This window comes from Perca flavescens, chromosome 21 (genome assembly GCF_004354835.1).
Source record: "Perca flavescens isolate YP-PL-M2 chromosome 21, PFLA_1.0, whole genome shotgun sequence".
NCBI classification, from domain to species: domain Eukaryota; kingdom Metazoa; phylum Chordata; class Actinopteri; order Perciformes; family Percidae; genus Perca; species Perca flavescens.
In genome coordinates this window covers 5,785,753-5,808,360 of record NC_041351.1, presented here as the reverse complement: position 1 = coordinate 5,808,360, position 22,608 = coordinate 5,785,753, and the positions used below count along the sequence as shown (strand labels likewise).

Below are 22,608 nucleotides of genomic sequence, written 5' to 3'. Positions count from 1 at the left end.
TAATAATACTCTAATGATATATATATATATATATATAGACAATATCTCTTTTATAATTTGAATACGTTAAGTACATTATAGTAACAGACTTTTACTTAAATAACATTTCCAATGCAGGACGTTTACTTATAACAGTGTTTTACTGTGTGGTATTAGTAAAGGATCTGAATACCTCCTCACACCACTTAGCTTCATCATCTGTCACTCAAAGATAACACTACAAAAGCTATTCATATATTTGAACTTAAATATCTGAATGTGTCCTATTACAATCGTCTTACTGTGAACTACCACAGTCATGTTAATATAATTCTAGCGATTTGTATAATCTTAGGTTTACGGTGGAAATAAACCGATTAAATTGAAATATTATATCAAGCTTGCCTCTGGCAACGAACTACAATCAAAAACATAAAAATTTCAAGTGGCGCGCTTGTCGCCATCTCGCGAGATTTCCCTGAGTTCTGTACTTTGTCAGCAGCAGCGGTCCTCCACCATTTCGCTGCGTAAAGTCTCCTCCCCGCGACCGCTACATTCTGCGCCGAAACCCAGTCTCTCCCGGTCCGTATTTTAACTTCTTCACACGGACCTAGTGGTACCTCGTTGGGTACCGGGAGACAGTTTGGATTACTGGCATTACGGATTGAGTGCGATTTTACGCGGATGACGACTTCTTCAACGAGAATTTAGTAAAAGAAAATTGGTCGGAAATTTCAGGTAGGTGGGAACTTAAGATGGCGGCCTTGAAGAGGGAGGGGGGCAAGGAGGAAGTAATGGGGGGCTTAAAGGGGGTCTCAGACAAACGAAAGGACACAATCAGGCTGCATTTCACTTTGTAGTGTTTTTCAACATACTGCGTTGAAATATGTTGACACTACATTTAGTTCAAGACCGGACAGCGAAATAAAAAACCACACCACCGAACAAATTCTAATTTAAACCATGCTTAACGAAACATATTCTCATTGAACAATCATTTCCCTAATGTCGCTTCTAAAGATCCAGCCGTTGGACCGTGTGGATCCCCCTAAATCCCCCGTATAATCATTGCAAAATGTATATGTAACTTTATAACTATGTTTTTTGTAGTCGCTTTTTTGTTTTAGTCAGAAAGTAATATGTATGAGTGCTTTGAATTAAATAATGTTACGTTTTATTTTCGAGGAAACAAGATTTGACCCCACGCAATGACGTCACGAGTGATTGTCCCCCCCCCCTTCTGTATAGTGCATGCAGAAGCGGGTTTTAATGCGACTTTTCAGATGGTTTTTTTTTGTCTCATAGCGAAGTAACTTAATCAAATGTGTCGGCATAAACTGGCTTCTTTGAGGGCTGGAGCGTTACATAACTGCGGGTGGAGATGGGGCGCCTGCGCATCAAATGAACGCACCCTTACTAACTCTTCTACCCTGCTACTGCTAGTTAGCAGGCTTTCCTTTTTAGTGCCACCCAAGCAGTGTTATTGTGGGAAGCTAACGTTAGCAAGCTAAGCACACTAGCTGAACCGGCAAACGTTAACGTTTACCTAAATGTGTGGCTTCTATGAAGATCCCGATTCCGAGCTTTTGGTATTATTAACGTTAACGTTACCCCTCTGATGGGAAGAAATGTCGATTTAGTCATTTTATTTCACGTAACGTTACGCGGTCAATGCACATACAACTACTGAATAAAGATGTAATTTCACAACGTAGATGATCCCCTACAAGTCCACACAGCTTCAACTAGCCACAATAAAATACATTTATGAGAGCATACAAATGAATGACTGGAGGCCCGCGCGCTTGGCCACCGGCTTGAGAGCGCGTGCTGCAGAATTCCTAAGATCTTCCTGTGGGCGACTGCAGCAAATGCAACTTGGAGCTGCTCATTTAGTGCTGCTTCACGGAGTGTTTTTATTACTGCTGCAAGATGTCCACTAAAACACATCCAAATATACCAACTACAGTCCTAGCAGTTGGCTAGCCTAAGCTATCCTGAGTGTTGTTGCTGCTGCTCTCCTGACATGTAATCGTCCCACACACACACACACACTGATATGTGTTAACTAAATGCACATCTAATGAAATGTAATACTGTTGCAGAACTTCCTGTTATCCTCACATAGCTGTGTAGTGAGAGTTTTTAATTGTGAAGTGGTAAGAAATGCAGTTGCTCGTTTTATTGAAATAATAAAGTTACCTTTCGTCTCTTATTTTTTGCTTCCTCAGAATATGTGGAGGGGACCCTAATTTCAGCATCCTGGAAGTAGAAAGCACAGAAGATCTGTGTCTCACACCACAGACAGGTGAGAAGTTGTTGCTTTGTGCACACAAAATGATTGCTTCTAGACTTTCTTTAGTCTTCCGTTTTTTGTTTTGTAGAAAATAGTCAACCTAATGCAATTTGTTGATCGATTGATTGTAGATGTTGATCATAGATGATGTGCTTATTTGCCTTTTGATAGACAAACTCACACTGCAACACAGATATTGAGGCTTTTTTTTTTTTTCTCTGGAGTTATTTTTACTTATTTTACTTGGTCCAGACACTTTGTTAACAACCTGTATCACCCACACCCACCCACAGGTGCCGTGTGTAGCCAGGGCAGCACAGAGGAAGGAAGCTCTGGGGAGGAGGCGGCGCGGCAGCGAGCCACTCCGGCTGTGGATGTGCTGGGTGGCAACCCCCAGGCTGCACAGAATGTGGCTGGGGAGTCACCTCGGCATGCCCAGCAGCCGGTCGCAGCTGCCCCCCGCCCAGTCCCTCCGTTCACCAATCTGTCCATTGTGCCATTGCCGGAGAGCAACGATTCGGCATTCCTCGGCATGGAGAACGTCCCTCAGGCCAATCGGCCAATCAGCAGCGACTTTAAGGACCGCTTCGCAGAAGAGGTCCACGCTGAGGAGAGCGCTGCCGAAGTTGTCGGAGTTTCGAGATCCTTGCCAACATCCCTCAATGAGAAATGTAGTTCCTCCGCTGAGATGCAAAGGCTTCCAACTCCCCTTTGTCCCCCTCTCGCCCCAGATACACAGCTTGACGGCACAGTGCAAGAGTTGCAATACGGGTCACAAACTGATAAAGAGAAAAGCCACTCAATATGTCAGACAAACCAGATTCAGCCACGTAGAGAAGGTGCTGGACCTGTGGATATTACGGGGACAAAGGAGAAACAGTCCGTCTTATTGGAATATAAACCAGAGACTGGAACAAACGTGGAACTTGGTGGAAAAGAGCACACGGGCGGAAATATTCTCCTTCAACCCAAATCTCAAATCTGTTTCACAGCCTCATCTCCATCTGTCCCACAATCAAGTGTTGGTTTTAAAGTCCAAGACATCACACAACACGGGGCTACGAAGCCGTCTGACAGGGACCCACTCGTCCACGCAAATCAAAGCAGCCATATACCTCCGCCAGGTGCTGCGGAGCAGACCGGTGGTCACCAGGACTCAAAATCGTCTGAGCTCCCTTTACCCTCATCTGGCAACAGTGAGATTAAACAAACTGACCTGTCAAAAACACAACCTAAAATCATCAAAGAGAGCTCAACGGATGCCAGAGAAATACAGAAAGCGAATTCTTTGGAATCAGTTGAGATGTCCGAGCACGTTAAAGAGCTCGTTGACACCTCTCGCACAGAAAGACGACCTCCCTCAGCTGAAATACTTGAGATCCCAAAAGCTACGGAATCGCATCCCGGACTATCCCCTTCTCCTGGAGCGGCGTGCAGCAGCACAGCTGCCAGAGAAGACCGCGATGTCCAGAGGAGCTGCGATCCACCCGAAGGAGAGCAGGTCGAGAGTAGCGTGAGGGGAGAACAAACTGACGCGACCGCCTCCTCCTCTGACTTCACATTGCTGCCAGAGTGCTCTTCCGCACAGGAGAGTCACTCAAAACCCTCTGCTGCACCCCCTCTGTTTGACACGGGCTTAGTTGTCTCGCTGCCGGCGGGGCAGGTTGCAGAAGCCGAAACGTCTCGTCCCCCCGAACGAGTCCCCGCGACGGAGACGCCGCCAGCTGCCGATCTCGCGCGCTCCGCCGAAGCTCAAGAAGTTGTGGTTGTCCGAGAGGAGGCTCACATCAGCGGGGACTGGTCGAACATGCGCCTGAATCAGAGTTACCTCCTACAACGAGAAGACGGCAGCGTCTGTGAAGCTGCCGTCGTTAACGAGCTGAGTTCTGAACTCTCTACTGGGGAGCCAAAGCTGTACGAAGGAAGTGCCGAGGCAGGTATTGAGTTAGATTCCCAATCCGTGGAAGTGTACGAGTTTTGCACCCTGGTTGAGGAGGTTGCTGAGGAAACGGTCTGTGCCACCAGCAGTGCACAGATTCCTCACTCTCCAGGATATGAGGTGAACTTATTCAACGCGTTGCTAGAACACTCTGAGGAGTACACTGTCAAAGAGGACATTGAACCATCTATTCACACCATTAATGAAAGTGGCACTGTCATCATCTCCCAGCAGCCCTTGCCTTCATTGAATGATGCGATTCAAATACAGGCTCGCTCCAACAGTAATTCCCATAATTTGTCCATACTGAACACCAGGGTAGCTGCTGTCGGGCAACATTTGGTATTCGACGCTAACCAAGCTGTTGAAGTGGCTAACTCAAGTGAGGTTTGTTTGGTCGAAGTAGCTGCTGTTACATCGGACTCATTCGCTGTTGAACAGATGGACGCCAGTCCACAAATTGGGACACCTTGCTCGCAGGTCAGCGCAGCCGTCTCGGACCAAACGACTCCCCAAAAACAGGAAGCAGAAGCCACAGCTGGTGCTCCATCTTTCATCTCCCCGGTGGTGACTGGTGAGGACACAGAGATGGAATCGTCTGTTGCTGTTTCAGGACACGTTCAGCCCACAATAAATCAGACTGTTGTAAGTGCCACAAAGCCAGAGGCCAACGTTTCTTCACACGAAGGGACCAAAGACGCCCCCGCTCTGGCAGAGACTCCTTCACAGAGAACCCAGACTGTTGCTATGCCCGCAGAAACCAATCCCGAGGCTCTCTGCGCCACTCACTCTGGTATTATAAATCCAAAGCTGCTCCTTCTTAAACCGGGAGAAACTCCTTTCCTGAAATCCCCACCCTCCCTTTTGGCAAAGGTGTCCAAGCAACAGAATGCAACCGGCAAGCTGGCCAATGCCCACAGCTCGTGGTCTGGCACGGTGTCTGAGGAGTGCCTTGCCCAAACCGTCCCGGAGTCTTTATGTGCTCCTGTGGCCCTCAAAACGTCTGTGTCAGCGGCCGCTCCTGTCAAGGTACGGCAGTCCACTATGAGCAGCAACTCACTGCAACTTGGCCAGAATGCGTTTGTCACCCCAACAACAAGTTCATTTGACAAAGAGGCCTTAAATGTTACTGAAACTGTTCGCAAAGCAGGTCCTGCGTCCCAAGATGTTGTCACCCTTACAGATCCTACTGCGCCTTACGCCCTTTACGTGCTCTCAGCATCAGAGGAAAGGGAAGGTGCAGTCACGGCGTCTACCGGTCTTAGTGACCCCGTCAGCCAACCGGACGCCCTCTATGTGGAAGAAGAGAGCGAGGACATGGAGCAGGACGAACCAACGGGAGAAACTGAGGCTCTGGAGGCCACTTCAGGCCAGGTCAGCAGTCCAGAGGAAGACAGCGATGAAGAACCAGACGCAGACAAAGAAAGCGAGATGACCACCCTCAGCTCTCCAGACAAGGTATATTCATGAAGAATGGGACATTTGTTTATTAAATCCGTTTTGAAGTTTCATAGTAGCGTAGACCGAGGACTTTTGGCTGGGTCATGGAGTCCAGAGGCAGGAAGACAGTTGCTACAGATTTGAAAAGTTAAACAACATGACACATTTTAGCCCTGGGAGTGGATAATACTAAATGGTTTGGCCTCGAATGCCAAAGTAAGACAGTTGTATCAGACTCCACAAAACGAGGACAGAGCTAAGAGTGAAAACAATGTTGATAAATGTAAAATCTGTATCTGGACATTTTGTCACCGGTTACATTGTGATGAAGCTAAAATGTGTTTACTAGATGTTGCCTGGTCTATCGTAGTTTTTTCAGACAAAGGTGATTTTACTTTCTAATCTGAACGATCTATTGAATGCCACACTAAAGTTAAGGCTCTGAAGTTATACTTGTATTTTAGTGTATGACTTTACAGGGAGTTTACAGTGGAAGTGCGATATGTAAGATACATGAACATTTCCATTTTGTGTTTTTAAATGAGAGGGAAAAGGAAAAATGTATACACACGTATACAGATACACACAAATGTACTTGCAGAAAAAAGGTTAATTATAAACCATACATTGACTTAAATGTAGTGTATGACCGTTTTATGAAATCATGTTGTAAGCTGTATATCAGCACTCAAACTGAGAAATTGTCAAGATTTATCTTGACTGCAAACCAAAGCGAATTACACCATCATGTCATTATGGTTCTGTAATTCCTTTCAGGTATGCTGGCATGTTTTCATCCTCCAAATATGGCAGTATTCTCTACATCCTTCTGCATGTACGTTGATAGTCGTGTGAACAGTGTTTGTATTATTTAGTGAGATATTTCTTTTTAAGTTGGCCGCATGCTAAGCCATATGTGTTTTCCAGCATGGACAGAGCAGGACAGACAGAAAGACACTGTTCCTTAAGGTAAGTGGTGGCTGTCGGACACCCCCGACAGGTTCACTTTTAACAGGATATTCACGAGCACGTCCTAGCCACTGTCACTGCTAATGGGAGGGGGGTGCATTTTGAAAAAAGGCATTCTGCTATTTGGTGATTGTAATTCTGCATGAGACAAAAGCTCACAGAAAGTCACTGATGGCTAGTTTATAATTTAGTTCTGCAGCATGGCCGGATTTGCTTTTTGTAAACGCTGGCTCTAACCTTGTTCATGTTGTTTTTTATGCGTGCATGTGGCTTTTATCTTAGTGAATGTTGCTGCTTTCACCTCGCTAATGTTTAATAATTTCCTCTTCATCTTTCTGTTCTTTTGCCTTCAGGTACGCCAGTGGATAGCCGACAGGGTCACCGGGAATTCATCTCCTGTCTCGCCCTCCACCTCATCTTCTTACCCTGGACCCTCACCCGCCAACGATTGGTCTACCCCACGACGGGAGAAGTCCTCACTTCTCCGGGGTCCCCATGGGAAGTTTGTTTCTCCTTCCTCCGGCTGTGGCTACAGTCTCTCCACCTCCCCACCAGATCATGCCCCCCCTCAGCGTCCCCGTGGTCAAGCAGACATGGCAGAGCTGGCTAAACATGTGAGTGAGCCTAAAGATACAGTTTGTAAAAAAAAAAAAAAAAAAAAAAAAAAAATCTATTAAAAAAAACCTAGCTTAAAATAACTAACAATGTTAAGTGAACCCAAAAATCTAAATAAGACATTTTTATTATTCTACAGGTGGTTTGAGGTGCCACAAAATGCTGCCAGTGTTAAAAGCTGTGTGTATGTGTTTGGATTTGACGCATGTCACGCTACCTCCTTTCACCAGCCTACATCCTAAACCTACCGAGAATAATTGTGAGTTCAGGGCCTTAGTTGTGGTGGGTTCAGACTACACAGTATATTACGATGGTCACTGTGTCAGATTAGGCAATTAAACAGTCATAAAATATTGACTCTGCCGAAAGACAAACCGCTGGATTATAATTCAGAGCTGTGTAGATCAAGTGTTGAAGACACTGCACGCTTCACTATTTACTTGCATACCAACTGTAGAGCTGCTGTCCTGGAGCGTGGGGGATACCTGGTGTTCTCACGAGTTGATTCAGAGTTAATTTCCTATTCAAAAATGATTCTCTGTTCAATAAATAGAAAGGGGGGGCAGTATTCTTAGGATCTTACTCTCTTTCACTGTGTGCCAAACGATACACTTTAGTTCACTCAAATGCAATATGAAACATAATTGGCAAGTTAAGATAACTGGTCTTGATGGAGGTCAGAATCTGATTTAACAGAAAAAAGCAGAGAAGCGTCTGAGTACGCAGATTTGTATTTTATAGTTAACCGCACCAATTTGGAAGCATGTTAGTCTTCTGCCTGCATGAGAACAATGAAATGAAAGTGTAATTTACTGACCTGACTTCACCGGTGAAGTGTTTTGTTGTAAAAACAGCATTTGGAGTGTTTGTGTGTGTGGAGCGCTCTGCTGCGTTGTTATTACTGCCATGTATCTCCAGTAATGGAGAAGAGCCTCTCTGCTGCACCGTTACTACCAGGGAAAGCCATTGGTATCTAAAACGCTGTACAGGCCCTTTTTTGAAATGAAACAGACTATTGACTGTTCAAGTTCTGGAAAGTGTTGCAATGTGAGTTTGTCTGCTGGCTTGTTAGTGGAGTTTGGTGCTCCTCACCGCTAAAGAACCTATACTCTGGGTGACCGAGTGTGAAGTATTCACAAAATACTTCTCCTTTCAAAGTAAATTATTAACTTATCAAATCCCAGATGTGCCCAAACATGCCTTTTTTTTAATTTATTTTTTCAAGATTATCTATGAGATAAGTCGAGTGTGCACGTGCTGTACACCATCTGGTTTTTTAACCCACCCCTCCTTACTCACAGTTTCCGAAACATTGTTGTAGCACACTACTGTGTTGGCAGGATGCACTGAGTGGTGTGGCCATTGTGTGTCCTGCAGGAAGCAGACATCGAGCATCGGACCCAGTCACTGAAGCGAGAGGGCTTCTGGTCATTGAAGCGTCTCACCCGCCTGACGGAGCCGCCGAGACCGAAAGTTCACTGGGACTACCTGTGTGAGGAGATGCAGTGGCTCTCTGCTGACTTTGCTCAAGAGCGGCGCTGGAAGAGAGGGGTGGCTAGAAAGGTAGGTTCATTATCAGCGTGGTTTTGCACTTGGAAATGTGTTTTACCAGCCTGCTTGAAAGATTAGGTATTCTATATTTCTGATTTATGTGTATATGTTACAAATGTGTTCTGTTGATATGTTGTCAGGTGGTGCGAATGGTGATGCGACACCACGAGGACCTGAGGCAAAAAGAAGAAAAGGCCAAGAGAGATGAGCACGCTAAAATCAGAAGAGTTGCATCTTCTATCGCAAAGGAGGTCCGGGCTTTCTGGAGCAGTGTGGAGAAGGTACAGATGATTCACAAAAACCAAGCAAACAAAACCTTCTGGCTCGATGCTCAGCTCAAAGGATCACGGCCTGTGTTTGATTGTTTTTGTCACAGAAATGAAATGCCCTTTACTTTTCAGACAATATAATTCATACATACATACATGCATACATACTGACTCAGTGAGGGAAATAATCAAATGTTTTTTCCTACTTTCGTCTAATATTTGTCATTCAGGCGTTATTTCTAGCTTCTATTGAAATCGCAAAGTAAAACTAAGAGTGCTGGTGTCTTATCTTTTGTCCATAACAAAGGTGGTGCAGTACAAGCAGCAGTCCAGACTGGAGGAAAAGAGGAAGAAGGCTTTGGACCTTCAGCTGGACTTCATTGTCGGCCAGACTGAGAAATACTCGGACCTCCTCAGCAAGTCACTTGCACACACCAGACTTGCTGAACCTGAGCCTCAAACTGTCCCCCAGACTCCCAAAATATCTGTGCCACCTGCCGTTGATGAGGATGGTAAAAAGCTGTTTTTTGTTTTGTTTTTTTAAACCTCGTAAATAGAGCTTACTGTCTCCATGTTCTAGCACTGAGACTGCGTTCAGAGCTGAATCATTGGGTCAGACAGGGACGTTGTCATAGCTACACACCAGTGATTGAATCTTCTTAAGCGTCCACAGAGGCGAACTGTTTCATGGAGACAAAAAGACGTTCTTCACTGTCAAGGTCATTGCATCTTTGAGGGAATCGGCCATGTTCTTGCATGTCTGTGCAAATCCCACCTGATTACCTGAGCTCAAACGCATCATGACTAAGAGGAAGTCTAATATTTGTCAGTGCAGTAAAACGTTTCTTGGCACAACCGTACTGTACTGAGCACTTCTTGGCAACCGTCAGGCATGAGACTCGTCAAACCTGTCAGACTAGTCAGCTGCCCGTGTTATCAATGGCAGTTGATTTTCTAGAGCTCGGAGGTGACTTTAGTATAAGGGTTTGCTCAGTCAGAGGAAGGACCGACTTGGCAGTGGTTTATTTCTGTGCGTCAGTAGTCCAGTCCCACTTTAATTTCATTATCTGGCAAAGTTTTGTGTGGTGATGAAGTGCAATGGCTGTCAATGAATGATGTGCTTAGCCATCAAGAATCTGTCATTGCAACCCAAACTGAAATTTTCACTAAAATGGGCTGTTTTTGAACCAAATTACTTATTGAATGTATTTCTTGGCTTTGAGAAATGCAGCTGAGCCTCTGTGTGGTGCCTTATGAACCCAATTTATTTAGACACATTATAGATCTTTCTGTTTTTTAACAGTTATGTACAATACCAATTTTTCAGTATAAAACAATTCTTGTTTCTTTGTGCAGACAGAGACTTTGAACCTCCCTATGAGGAGGAGGATGATGAGGAGACCATAGAGGTGGAGGAGCAGCAGGAGGGCAATGATGCTGAGAGCCATCAGAGGGAGATTGAACTGCTGAAGGAGGAAGGCATGCTGCCCCTTGACCAATTACTCAGCACCCTCAAACGGCCTCCACAGGTACCTCAACAAACCTGATGGGACTGGGATTGTTGTTTAAAAGTAGCAGACCACTGAACTTTGTTTAAAGTTCTGTTGTTGTCACAAGCTCTTACAAACAGGGTTCATTTTCCTGTCCATTATGTACTGGTTAGCACATTGAAACACTAACAAATACTAATAATCTGAATGAAACTTGGCAAGATCATAAAGGAACATTCTGCGGGTTTTTTTTTAACCAACCTGGGTCATAATTTTGACATGATAAATCAGATGGGTGTTAAAACTCTCCACTTTAAACCAATGGTTGGATTTTGTTTGTTGTTTGGATTTTTTTCCTACACCGGTGCTAAAATGATAATTTTAAAACGGCGACAGTGCCTAAAATGTGCCTGAACCGATTCTTTAAAAAAGATTAAAATAATAATAATGAAAAAAAAGAGCACGGAACGACAGTCAGCAACATTTCAGAACAGCTTATTTATTGTCAAGGCCATATGGTCAAAATTAAATGATTTATTAAAAATGTAATAACCATAACTTATTACTAACTTACTTCACCAGTAAATTGCTGGTAAACGTCAAAACAGCCACTAGATTGGAAAAGGGTATTTTACATAACTTTGAATGCACCACGAGGATGGCGAGGCGAGTTTCGAGTGAACGCACCGTCTGTGTTGTATTTCCGACAACGTGTTGGTGTTAGAATCCTCTCCAGTGAAATACAGTCACACTTTACACCGTTTAGCTGTCCGCATTTAACCGTGTTTACTCCAGCTTCTAGCTAACGGTAGGCTAACGTTGCCTGCTGTCGAGTATAACGTTATTGTTAACTAGCGTGATACGCGATGATGTTTCGGTTGCCTGTAACATCTGTTTCGCAGCATCAGAAAGAGGCACAGGCATTTAATTGGCACCGGAATTTGCGCTGCTATTCGATCGCTAAGGCACCGGTGCCGTATTAGCACCGGGTCTCGGTATCCAGCCCTATTTTTAAGATAGCCTTTTACCCACACTGGGGAAATTCCAGTGTTACAGGAGCTCAAAGAAAAACAATGTACACACATCAGAATAACACAAATACACATTAAATCGAGACAGGAGGTGTGTGTGTGTGTGTGTGTGTGTGTGTGTGTGTGTGTGTGTGTGTGTGTGTGTGTGTGTGTGTGTGTGTGTGTGTGTGTGTGTGTGTGTGTGTGTGTGTGTGTGTGTGTGTGTGTGTGTGTGTGTGTGTGTGTGTGTGTGTGTGTGTGTGTGTGTGTGTGTGTACACATATACACACACAGATGAGTAAGGTGCTGGTGAATAGATATGACATATTGCACAGTTGGAGGTAACAAAGACTGATAAATAAATATGCATAGTGCAGAATATTGTCCAGTGATGGCTCATATTGCAGAAACAGCGAGTAGTGCTACATTCAGGGTTCATATGTTTTGAAAAAACCTGGAAAAGTTAAAAAAAATAAATAAAAAAAATGCAAATTCCAGGCCTGGAAAGGTTTTGGAAACCTAAAAAGACCCAGAAAGTTTTTTTTTTTTCAACACAGCATAATAATATGTGATTAATAAATGTATTTCACGTCATCTTAACCTCAACTTTCTATTTAGGGCACGATATTACAAATCCCACTATGAACCACATAAATTGTCATTCGTTTTATTGTTAAACCTCTGAGGGTCAACTTAACACAGATTTTTATTCTTATTGTATAATGTCGACTGACATTTTCAGGAATACATAGTCATGGAAATTTGCCGAAAAGTATTGGTTAAAATGCGTATGAACCCTGTACATTATGATGTTGCATTAAAGAGTCCTGCGGCAGCGCACTGAGGGTGCAGCAGTCTGCTGCTGAAGGAGCTGCTCAGGGAGCTCAGTCTCATGTAGGGGCTGAGAGGTGTTGCCCATGATTGATGCCAGCCTGGCTTACATCCTCCTCTCCCCCACTTCCTCTATGGTGTCCAGAGGGCAGACCAGAACAGAGCTAGCCCTCTTCACCAGTCTTTTTTTAAGCCACACATTTGCTTGTGAAAACTGTCCGTTGTAAATGTTGGTTAGGGATGTATAGCCATCAAATGAACTGGAGATAATGCATACAACGGGACTGATCTTTTACTTTCATGACTGATCACAACTCAAAAAAAGTTAGCTGTTGCTTCAATACAAAGACAGAATAACACTTGACGGTGTCAATATTAATATAATGCCAAAAGAACTGTTACTGCTTTTTGAAATTTGTCCTCTATAATGTTAATTCAAGTCTAAATACTGTTGCATACAAATAACTACTGACTTCTCCTGATCCGGGCCACAGGTGTTTGCATTTCTTATTGTTAATATTAATAATCACTGAATCATTGGATTACATAGGAGTCGGGCTCAGATGAAGAATGCTCCGATGAATCCTCTTCATCAGTGGAAGAGGAAGATGGTGAATTTACTGCCAATGAAGAGGATGGTAAGATCGCTCTCAGTATAAGATACTTATAAACCTACTTTTAAATACTTATATCTTGGAAAAGGGGTGAAAACATTGCACAGATGTATTTTGTTGAATGATCTTAAATAAGTCTGTTAGTGATGAAATATTTTTTGTCTTTTCAGCTGAGGATGAGGAGGACACCATAGATGCCCAGGAGAAGGTTGAGGGAAATGTGGATCACGCAGAGGAACTGGATGACTTGGCCAAAGAAGGTATTTAATGCGTAAAATGGAAAGTGAAATCGCTCCTGTTGAGTAGCCTCTCGCTCTGAAGGTGTTTAAAGTGCTTTTCCCCTGGTTCAAGAGCTTCTTTTATTACTGGTGAAGAGGGATAACCTTTTTGTCAACTTCAAATCACTTCCAAAAACATTTTACTATAGACAAATCAAAGTAAATACTGTTTAAATAGTCCATTTTGCTTTCTTTTCTAGGCTTTTGAGACAAAGTTGGCAAACTTAAACACATCAAAATTATGTTTGAGAGGCACAAACTGGGGCTCCAGTCAGCCAGTGTTCAGCTTTTTATACTGGACGTTTCAACTGCTACCACCGTCAGGGTCGGGGAGAGGGTGCGGGGGGTCACCGTGCATAATAGACCTCGGAGTCTTGCCTATTTCAGTCCTGATCTGAACTGAAATATTTCAGGGTTTAAGCTTGTTTTCTCCTCAATATTTTTCAATCTACTAACCTTAATGCCCAGAGGACGAATACCAGTTCTCATTTGTGCAACTAAAGATATTTTGGCTTCTAAATAAACGAGATCCAACAAATGATTCAGGGCCAAACGATGTGCATTCATGTCCTTAATTTTGTCTTTGACTAATATTTTCATACCATTTTTCTTCAAATTCCAATAAAACTTTACTCTAACAAAGTTAAGATTACAACACAGATTATTCCTGTAGATATACAACATATCCACTGCCTCAAAAAAAATCAGTAAAGCTCCTTTGCCCATGGAGAACTGTGTGATTTACTCCACATAAAAACCTTAATTATTCTATCCTCTGCGATTTTGGTTAGACCATTCCAGTCAGATCTTTTCACATTTTTGCTTTACTGTATAGAGTAAAGCCTCAATATAGCAGAAACACATGCATTTTAGAGGCTGCTATATGTACAAGAACATTTCAGTTTATTTAAATCTCTCCCAGCATAGCTGCTCTTTTTGTGCTTTTCTGTTTTATTGTAGACATGTATTGTCTGTGTGCCAGTTAGCTGCATGTGAATAACCATTTCATTAATAAAAAAAATGGGAGCAGTAAACATCTAGCATCTGACATCTCTGCTCCCCTTGTAGGCGATATGAGTGTAGAGGAGCTTCTCGAGAAGTACAAAGGAGCATACGCCTCAGACTTTGAGGCACCGTCTGCATCTGGCTCTAAAGAAAGCTCTGATTCGGAGCTGTCTGGGGATGAGGAGGAGGAGACTGAAGAAGATGAGAGTGATGTGGAAAGCAACACTTCCTCCTCAGGTACTAACCAGCGCACAGGGAATCAAAATAATCTCATATAAATAGTTTGTCTGCTCCCACTCTGACAAGACAACATTTCAGAATATAAATATTTCCTTCTGCCGGCCTTTTCCCAGATTGTTTGCTGCTTTTAACACTTTATTATTGAACTCTTTGAAATGTGCTTTTCTCAGAATCCCCAGGAGACAGCGGAGAAGACGATGACAGCGAGAAGGATGAAGAGGAGAGCGAGGAAGAAGACGATGACTGTGGAGATGAAGGGATGGAGGTCTTGCTAAAGGAGGGGGACAACAGCCCACCTGCCTCTAGCTCACGGCCAAAGAAAGAGATCAGCCACATTGCTGCTACTGCAGAGAGCCTGCAGCCTAAAGGCTACACTTTGGCTACTACAAAGGTCAGTCTTGAACATTTTAGAAGAATATTTTGTTCTTTTTAGTGATGAAAGACAATTAAATAGCTCATCTTTTATAACGAGTTCATCCAAAATAGTCTAAGAAGTAGGACTTTGGTTACTTTTTGTATGTTAAAGAGCAGGATTCTAGTCCTTTTGCAGTTCTGAACCATCATTTTCTCATCTTTTTTTCCCAATATAAAGGTGAAGACTCCTATTCCATTCCTGCTTGATGGCACGTTACGAGAATACCAGCACATTGGACTCGACTGGCTGGTCACCATGTTCGAGAAAAAGCTTAATGGCATTCTGGCTGATGAGATGGGCCTGGGCAAGACCATCCAGACCATCGCTCTGCTGGCTCACCTCGCCTGTGAAAAAGGTAACAAACCTGGTATTGATGCTTTTAATACATTTAGTACATACAGCTGTTGGGCTTGGGATTGTCTTTTTGAAGTGCTACTCATATTTTTATGCCGTAATTGAACTTGGATGCTCCTCCCTTTGTCATTTAACTTGTGTTTAGGTAACTGGGGCCCTCACCTCATCATCGTTCCCACCAGTGTGATGTTGAACTGGGAGATGGAGCTGAAACGCTGGTGTCCTGGGTTTAAAATCCTCACTTACTTTGGCAGCCAAAAGGAGAGAAAGCTAAAGAGACAGGTATGGGATTTTTAACATTTTAGGCCTTTTAATTCCACAGGACAGATGAAGATGTGAAAGGGTAGAGAGAGAGAGAGAGAGAGAGGGGATGACATTCAGCAAAGGGCCGCAGGTCGGAGTCGAACCCGCGGCCACTGCGTCGAGGAGTAAACCTTCTATATGTGTGCGCCTGCTCTACCAACTGACCTAACCCGGCCACAGTTATTTGTTTTTTTTTAATGGGTGAAGATGATGGTTTTACGGTAATTATATTTAGCACAGGTGTGATTTAATTATTTGTACATTGTGCTGTATTTCTGGGGAACAATTGGGTTTTTTCTGCTTTATGTTCCTAAAGCCCTATCTGTTTCGTGCGGTGCATTTGTACGGGATAAGCAAAGTCTATTTTACTTGAGTTTACTGATATTAATCCCCACATATGACAGCACAGCTGTCAAAACTTTCATTTATAATTGCCAACAGAGCCAATAAAACCCAGAATCGCAGAGATGCCTCGCACGGGACGGGATTCGCACAGGACCAATATTATCACACAACCTCCCTGCCTTGTGAATTATGGTAGATAATTTGCGGTGGAATTTTTACATGACAAATGATAGCCATGGCAGATCCGCACGGGATTAAGATCACAAACGACCTCCGCATTTGTTATAAATTACTAGAGTGCCCCATGTAATACTAGTCCAGTGCGAATAGGGCTTAAGTACCTAATAAAACCCAGATGCAACCTTTCCTTTCCACTATAGGTACTTGTGATGGATGTGGTAATAGTGGTTTTTCTAAATTTTTTTATTATTTCTACTGAACTGTATTAATCGTCCATTGTTTTGTTTCATTCTTAGGGCTGGACGAAGCCGAATGCTTTCCACGTGTGCATCACTTCGTACAAGCTGGTGCTGCAGGATCACCAAGCGTTCCGGCGCAAGTCTTGGCGCTACCTGATTCTAGACGAGGCACAAAATATCAAGAACTTCAAGTCCCAACGCTGGCAGAGCTTGCTGAACTTCAACAGGTCAGTAGAGCTGGGTGTTTTTGTATTCTCAGAAGAAGAAATGTACAAACTTAAGGGCTCTGTGATTTATTAAATAATTAATGTGGTATCTCTGCTTTAAACCTCCAAAATTAAAAGACCCATCCGTGGATCTACAAACTTGGTCACGTCATCAATGATGTAATGTTGTTTCATCAGCTCTGTGAACATTATACATTCACACCCAGTTGGACCAGCCAGGAATGATTAGTCCTTGTCTCGTGTCCAAGGATTGTTGCTTAGGACTCGCGCATGTCTCAGGACACGCTCCCTTGTATCTGCAGACATACATGAGCTTTCCAAAATCTTACTTACTTACTGTGTGCTTTGTCCCTTACATTTTAAACAGGAGAGTAATGCTGACATGCCGGTATAAAGATCCTACTTTTTGTTATACACTGGCGACAGGAAAACATAATGTCCTTACAATCCAAACCGTCTCCTAATATTTTAATCTGTAAGTGATAGCAGGTTTTAATAAATGTAGTTGTAAAAGATGTCTAGTCACTTTTAATGCACAGGCACAGTGTGACTTTGTAATAAGGTTGAAAGAAATCAGTTCTTCAAATGATAATTTGTCAGTTGGTAGTGCGAGATGGTCAATAATCGTATGATTGGTGGTTTAATCCCCGCCAACTCCTGTCTGTATGTCAAAAGTGTCCTTGAGCAACACACTGAACCCCTAATAGCTCCTGAGGTGGGTGTAGAAAGATTGTAAGTTGCTTCGGAACAAAAGTGTCTGCCAGATGAATACAATGTAAAGTAGAGATGGCCCGATACCACTTTTTTGCTTCCCGATTCCGATACCTGAACTTGCGTATCGGCCGATACCGAGTACCGATCCGATACCAGAGTGTCATATATTTTATTATGTTTTAACAGCTTTATACTACTATCTCTGTATGGATGTGATATGATTTCTATCTTTGTTGTTGGTTTTGCTCAGGTTAAACTCTTTGTGAAACATGAACAAACACAAACAATGAATGCCCCAGAACTTTCTTTTATTCTCCAGTTTGACAGTCAGTTATAACGGAAAAAGAACATAAATAAACTACTTTAACGTAGATTTTCTTTAGGGCTTTATTACGAGGTATCGGATCGGTGCATAAACTCCAGTACTTCCCGATACCAATACCAGCGTTTTAGGCGGTATCGGAGCCGATACAGATACTGGTATCGGTATCGGAACATCTCTAATGTAAAGTCCAAAGGTCAGTTTCATGGACATCAGAAACCTTTTTCAGTACATAATAAACGTCCGACTTCTCTCTGGTGCTGTTCAAAACATAACCTGTAGCTCTGAAAGAGATCACATTGTATCGCGCACACAGAGATGTACAGATGTCAGTAACGCATGCAGTGTAGAAGCAGGACGAGTTTTCACTCGTTTATAAACCGGGTTTGCTGCGTTTGAAGCAAGAAGAAAGGAAGCACATTTTAAACAAAAAAACAGCTTTGACGCAAATGTTCATATCTCATTCACTCGCTCACTATTCCCTATATAGTGTTTTATTAAATAGTGAACTATATAGGGAACGACCAAACGAGATTTCAGACGCTACACTGAAAGCACATCGTTGCGTGACCGATGTTTATAGAGAACTATATAGTGAATGAAATTTAGAACACCACTACAAAATGGCGAACACACTATGTAGTGCACTATTCCCGGGATAGGGAACTGTTTTGAACACAATCTCCTGTTTAGTCTGGCAAACATGATGTGTCCATTTTTGGTGTCATATTCAAGTATTATGTACCAAGTAGCTTTGGACAAACTAGTAACGCTCAATGAAATACAATCCCTCTGGTTTCTGTAGGGCTTCCGTGCACATTCAAAGATGCTTCTCTATCTCCTCTGTAAGCTGCTGCTTGTCACAAAAAGTCAATGTGCATTCAGCTGTAGAGGACACGCCATCATTCAGTTTTAAACATGTTTGACTTTCAGTGCATCCCCAAGCATTAAACTGTTTATCCACAGGCCTCAGTGGTGTGTGTGGATGTGAATGTTAACTAGCTAATCTTACAAATAGAAATGCTTTTTCTCATCAAAGTGGCTGTAATTAGACTAACATGCCATTATTTGGCTGGTGGCCTGTTCCAGCTGGTGGTAATTTCTCACGGTTACAGAGCTTCAAAGAGAAGCTTCAGCACACAAGGAGGCACACACAAGCATTTACTCATAAGTTTTCTTTAGGATGATGATGAGCCCCAAAACAACATATTTGCAGTGTCTCCCCCTAGGTTGACTGCTTTATGAATTGGATCCACCCCACAACACTTAAAAGAAAATACGTCTCTTTTAAATCTAGTTGGCCTGTTACACCCGTTATTTCTTTACAAGCAATGTAGCATTTAAAAGACTATTTTTTGAGTCCGACGCAGTGCTTACTCCACATAAACGCTACAAAACATCCCTTTCAGTAAACTTCACGGAGAACAATGAAGGCAAAACGGCATCACCGATATGTTTTTAAACCGAATATTCTCTGGTCCAGCTCCGCTTAAAACTGATACTGATAAACCTTTTATTGTCTTCGCACAGAGACCCAAACAATGAAATTGTAAGTGCCACAACTGAAGGTGCATTAGATAGATATAGATATATAGATATAGATATATATATATATATATATATATATATATATATATATATATATATATATATATATATATATATATATATATATATATATATATATATATATATATATATATATATATATCTACCTATATAAAAATATAAAAAGCTAGACAATGACCCAACACCGAATCCGTCACCAAGTTAGCGTGTTGTTCTCTACCGAGCCTGTAACCGCTAGGCTACCGACAACGTTTCAACGGATTTAGCTGTTTAGATAACCCCCTTCACTGTCCTGCTGTTAACAGAAATGAACTAACCACAGACAGTTGCCTCTTTCATGGACCGATCGGTTTATCTCAAATGCAAAAACCTTGAACTCAAGGGTGTTGTAGTCCCATGAGATGTATGGACTACGAGCTTGGAGGCTGAGCGATAAGATCCAGGAAGCACATTTGTAATTTACAAACGGTTTAAATACACAGACAGTGCTGTGGAAAGTTTTACATTTCTATGAATATACACCATATTAGATTCATTTGTAAAGTTATATTTTGACATCAAATATTCTATAATCAATATTGTGATTGATTGCAGTGATTTGAACCCACAGGGAATTGCCACCAGTAACTCTATGGAGCTTTGAAGCGTCTTTCAGCTCATCGTTTTGGTTTTAAGGCCTGTAACTGACCTGTTTGGATGGGATCCTACAGCTTGCATTAGCGCTGTTCACTACCTGCTAACCGCACAGACCCAGTTGGAGACTAGCTGGTGGACATAGTGGAGCACTTAGCAGCTAAAAAGACAGATATTTCCCTCAAGAGTTGGTCGAGACCAAAAGTAGGAGAGGGAATACAAGGACACAAACGCAACTCTAAATGTATGTTTAATAGGGGTGTGCAAAAAAAAATCGATTCAGGCTCTACCGATTCATAGAATTCCAAAAATCGATTTATATTTATTTATTTTATTGTATGTCTACTGCAATCACATGGGAAAAGTAACTACATTTACATACTGTGACTCGTTTTTTTTTTTTTTTTTTTTTTTATCGAGAATCGTTTTTGAATCTAATCTCGAGCCTAAAAATCAATATATCGAATCGTGACATTTTCTGAATCGTGCACCCCTAATGTTTACGGTTCTCCTGTTCTGTTGGATGTAAAGATAATCAGCTCTTTGCCATATAAACTTTTATAAGGCAATAATGTCAATGTTGTGTTAACAGCTTGTGGCACCCAAGTGGCCAAAAAAAAATCAATCAATGCAGGTTTAATGAGTCTTAAGCATCAGGTTTTCATCTCCATCCATTTCTTCTCCCTTGTCATCTGTAATCCTAATTCTTTAAACGTTGCCCCATGTATTTAAACGTCTACGTTGATCTCTTCCTATTACAGCCACCGGCGACTGCTGCTGACGGGAACCCCTCTCCAGAACAGCCTGATGGAGCTGTGGTCCCTGATGCACTTCCTGATGCCCCACGTCTTCCAGTCCCACCGCGAGTTCAAAGAGTGGTTCTCCAACCCGCTGACGGGAATGATCGAGGGCAGTCAGGAGTACAACGAGGGCCTGGTCAAGAGGCTCCACAAGGTGCTGAGGCCGTTCCTGCTCAGGAGGATCAAGATTGACGTGGAGAAGCAGATGCCCAAGAAATACGAACACGTGGTGCGCTGTCGCCTCTCCAAGAGACAACGCTTTCTCTACGATGACTTCATGGCACAGGCCTCGTGAGTTACGACACAGTTGTGTTGACTTTAGAGGAGATGCAGCACACTGAAATAATGTTTGGTTCCTTTTTTTTTGTTTTTTTTTTTTTAATCAAAAATGAATTATGAAGCCGTTTTTGTAAAATGGATATTTTTCTATATTTGTTTTTCATTCTCAGGTTCTCCAGCTTTTCTGGTCTTTGAAATATACACTTAGTTACCAGAGAAGGGTTTCTGTAATGGGGTGGACAAAACAAATTGAAACCTCAATTTAACGTTATGCAATCCAACTGCACCACAATCTACATCCCCAAAATGATCATTCAGTGGAATCAACACCTTTTCTAACAGGGAGGATTTATTGCAGGATTTTTTTTTTTATATATAAGACTGCGTTAACTTTACCTTGGCGTACCTAATAATAAACTGGCAACTGAGTGTATTTATTAAATGAAGGCAAGTACTAAATCTGTGACCGCATTATGGAGTATTCTTTTGGATTTATGTGCCTGAAATTGGGGCTTGGAATTATATTTAATTTTACACAAAAAGTAGATTAAACATACCTTTTTTACCCTTCTCTTAATAGTTCCCTATGATAACTATTATTTCTTGTGGTGTTCATATTGCTCTCGTTCCCTTTTCCGTTCATCGCCCTTTTGTTTCTGATTCACAGGACCCGGGAGACGCTGGCCAGCGGCCACTTCATGTCTGTGATAAACATCCTAATGCAGCTCCGCAAAGTGTGCAACCACCCCAACCTGTTCGACCCTCGACCCATCCAGTCTCCCTTCATCACGAAGCCCATTGTTTTCCATACAGCCTCCCTGGTGCAGGACGCCCTGGAGGTCTCCCCTTTAAAGGTAAGAATGAAAGGAAAACTTAAAAAAATTAATTTGGTCAGAAAATCAAGCAGACTTGATAAGGGAAAATAAAATCCTGTATGTTTTTGCGTCCTCAGCGCTGCGATCTTTCTATGTTTGACCTTGTGGGTTTGGAGAGCCGCGTGTCCCGGTACCAGGCAGACGTCTTCCTGCCGCGACACAAAGTCAGCCGCCAACTAATCCAGGAGATCATGGACTCCCCCGAACCCCTTCCGAGACCCAGACCAGTCCGCATGAAGGTCAACAGGTACGCCGTGCAGCTACTGATACTTCAAAGACTATATACACACACACACAAGTTGTGCAGGAAGTTACAGCTGAGCCTACACAAGTCTGCAGGTCTCACAGACTCTCCTCTGTCTCTGTATGTGGGAGTGGCTCGGGTTGAGTGCTCTGCTGAAGGTCACTTCAGACCAAAGCTTCGCGACGAGTTGAAACTTGCAGCTACTTGCAACGGGCCGGTCTGCAGCGTTGTGAAACCTGCCATTTCCCACCAACCCGACGAGACGGTGTATCTAGAGATGGCCCGATACCACTTTTTTGCTTCCCGATACCGATTCCGATACCTGAAATTGCGTATCGGCCAATACAGAGTACCGATCCGATACCAGAGTGTCATATATTTCATTATGTTTTAACAGCTGTATACTACTATCCCTGTATGGATGTGATATGATTTCTATCTTTGCTGTCTGGTTCAGGTTAAACTCTTTGTGAAACATAAACAAACACAAACAATGAATGCCCCAGAACTTTCTTTTATTCTCCAGTTTGACAGTCAGTTATAACGGAAAAAGAACATAAATAAACTACTTTAATGTAGATTT

The 22,608-nt window shown here is 42.6% G+C and overlaps 1 protein-coding gene across 3 annotated transcripts in view; it reads left to right on the top strand.

The window, feature by feature from the left end:
• The first annotated feature begins 462 nt into the window (after positions 1 to 462).
• Positions 463 to 22,608, top strand: part of srcap (Snf2-related CREBBP activator protein) — a 38,039-nt gene continuing 15,893 nt past the window's right edge. For 2 of the 3 annotated variants that reach the window (XM_028567709.1, XM_028567707.1), the window contains exons 1-19: positions 463 to 717; positions 2,211 to 2,287; positions 2,569 to 5,672; positions 6,582 to 6,623; positions 6,977 to 7,237; positions 8,616 to 8,801; positions 8,930 to 9,070; positions 9,366 to 9,570; positions 10,415 to 10,587; positions 12,940 to 13,027; positions 13,174 to 13,263; positions 14,350 to 14,523; positions 14,697 to 14,917; positions 15,119 to 15,296; positions 15,441 to 15,577; positions 16,420 to 16,589; positions 20,589 to 20,918; positions 21,574 to 21,760; positions 21,859 to 22,028. In XM_028567709.1, the coding sequence (XP_028423510.1) occupies positions 2,808 to 5,672; positions 6,582 to 6,623; positions 6,977 to 7,237; positions 8,616 to 8,801; positions 8,930 to 9,070; positions 9,366 to 9,570; positions 10,415 to 10,587; positions 12,940 to 13,027; positions 13,174 to 13,263; positions 14,350 to 14,523; positions 14,697 to 14,917; positions 15,119 to 15,296; positions 15,441 to 15,577; positions 16,420 to 16,589; positions 20,589 to 20,918; positions 21,574 to 21,760; positions 21,859 to 22,028 (5,618 nt within the window). In that variant the 5' untranslated portion in view covers positions 463 to 717; positions 2,211 to 2,287; positions 2,569 to 2,807. The remainder of the gene's footprint in view (positions 718 to 2,210; positions 2,288 to 2,568; positions 5,673 to 6,581; positions 6,624 to 6,976; positions 7,238 to 8,615; positions 8,802 to 8,929; positions 9,071 to 9,365; positions 9,571 to 10,414; positions 10,588 to 12,939; positions 13,028 to 13,173; positions 13,264 to 14,349; positions 14,524 to 14,696; positions 14,918 to 15,118; positions 15,297 to 15,440; positions 15,578 to 16,419; positions 16,590 to 20,588; positions 20,919 to 21,573; positions 21,761 to 21,858; positions 22,029 to 22,608) is intronic. The other variant, XM_028567708.1, reaches the window with a different exon arrangement.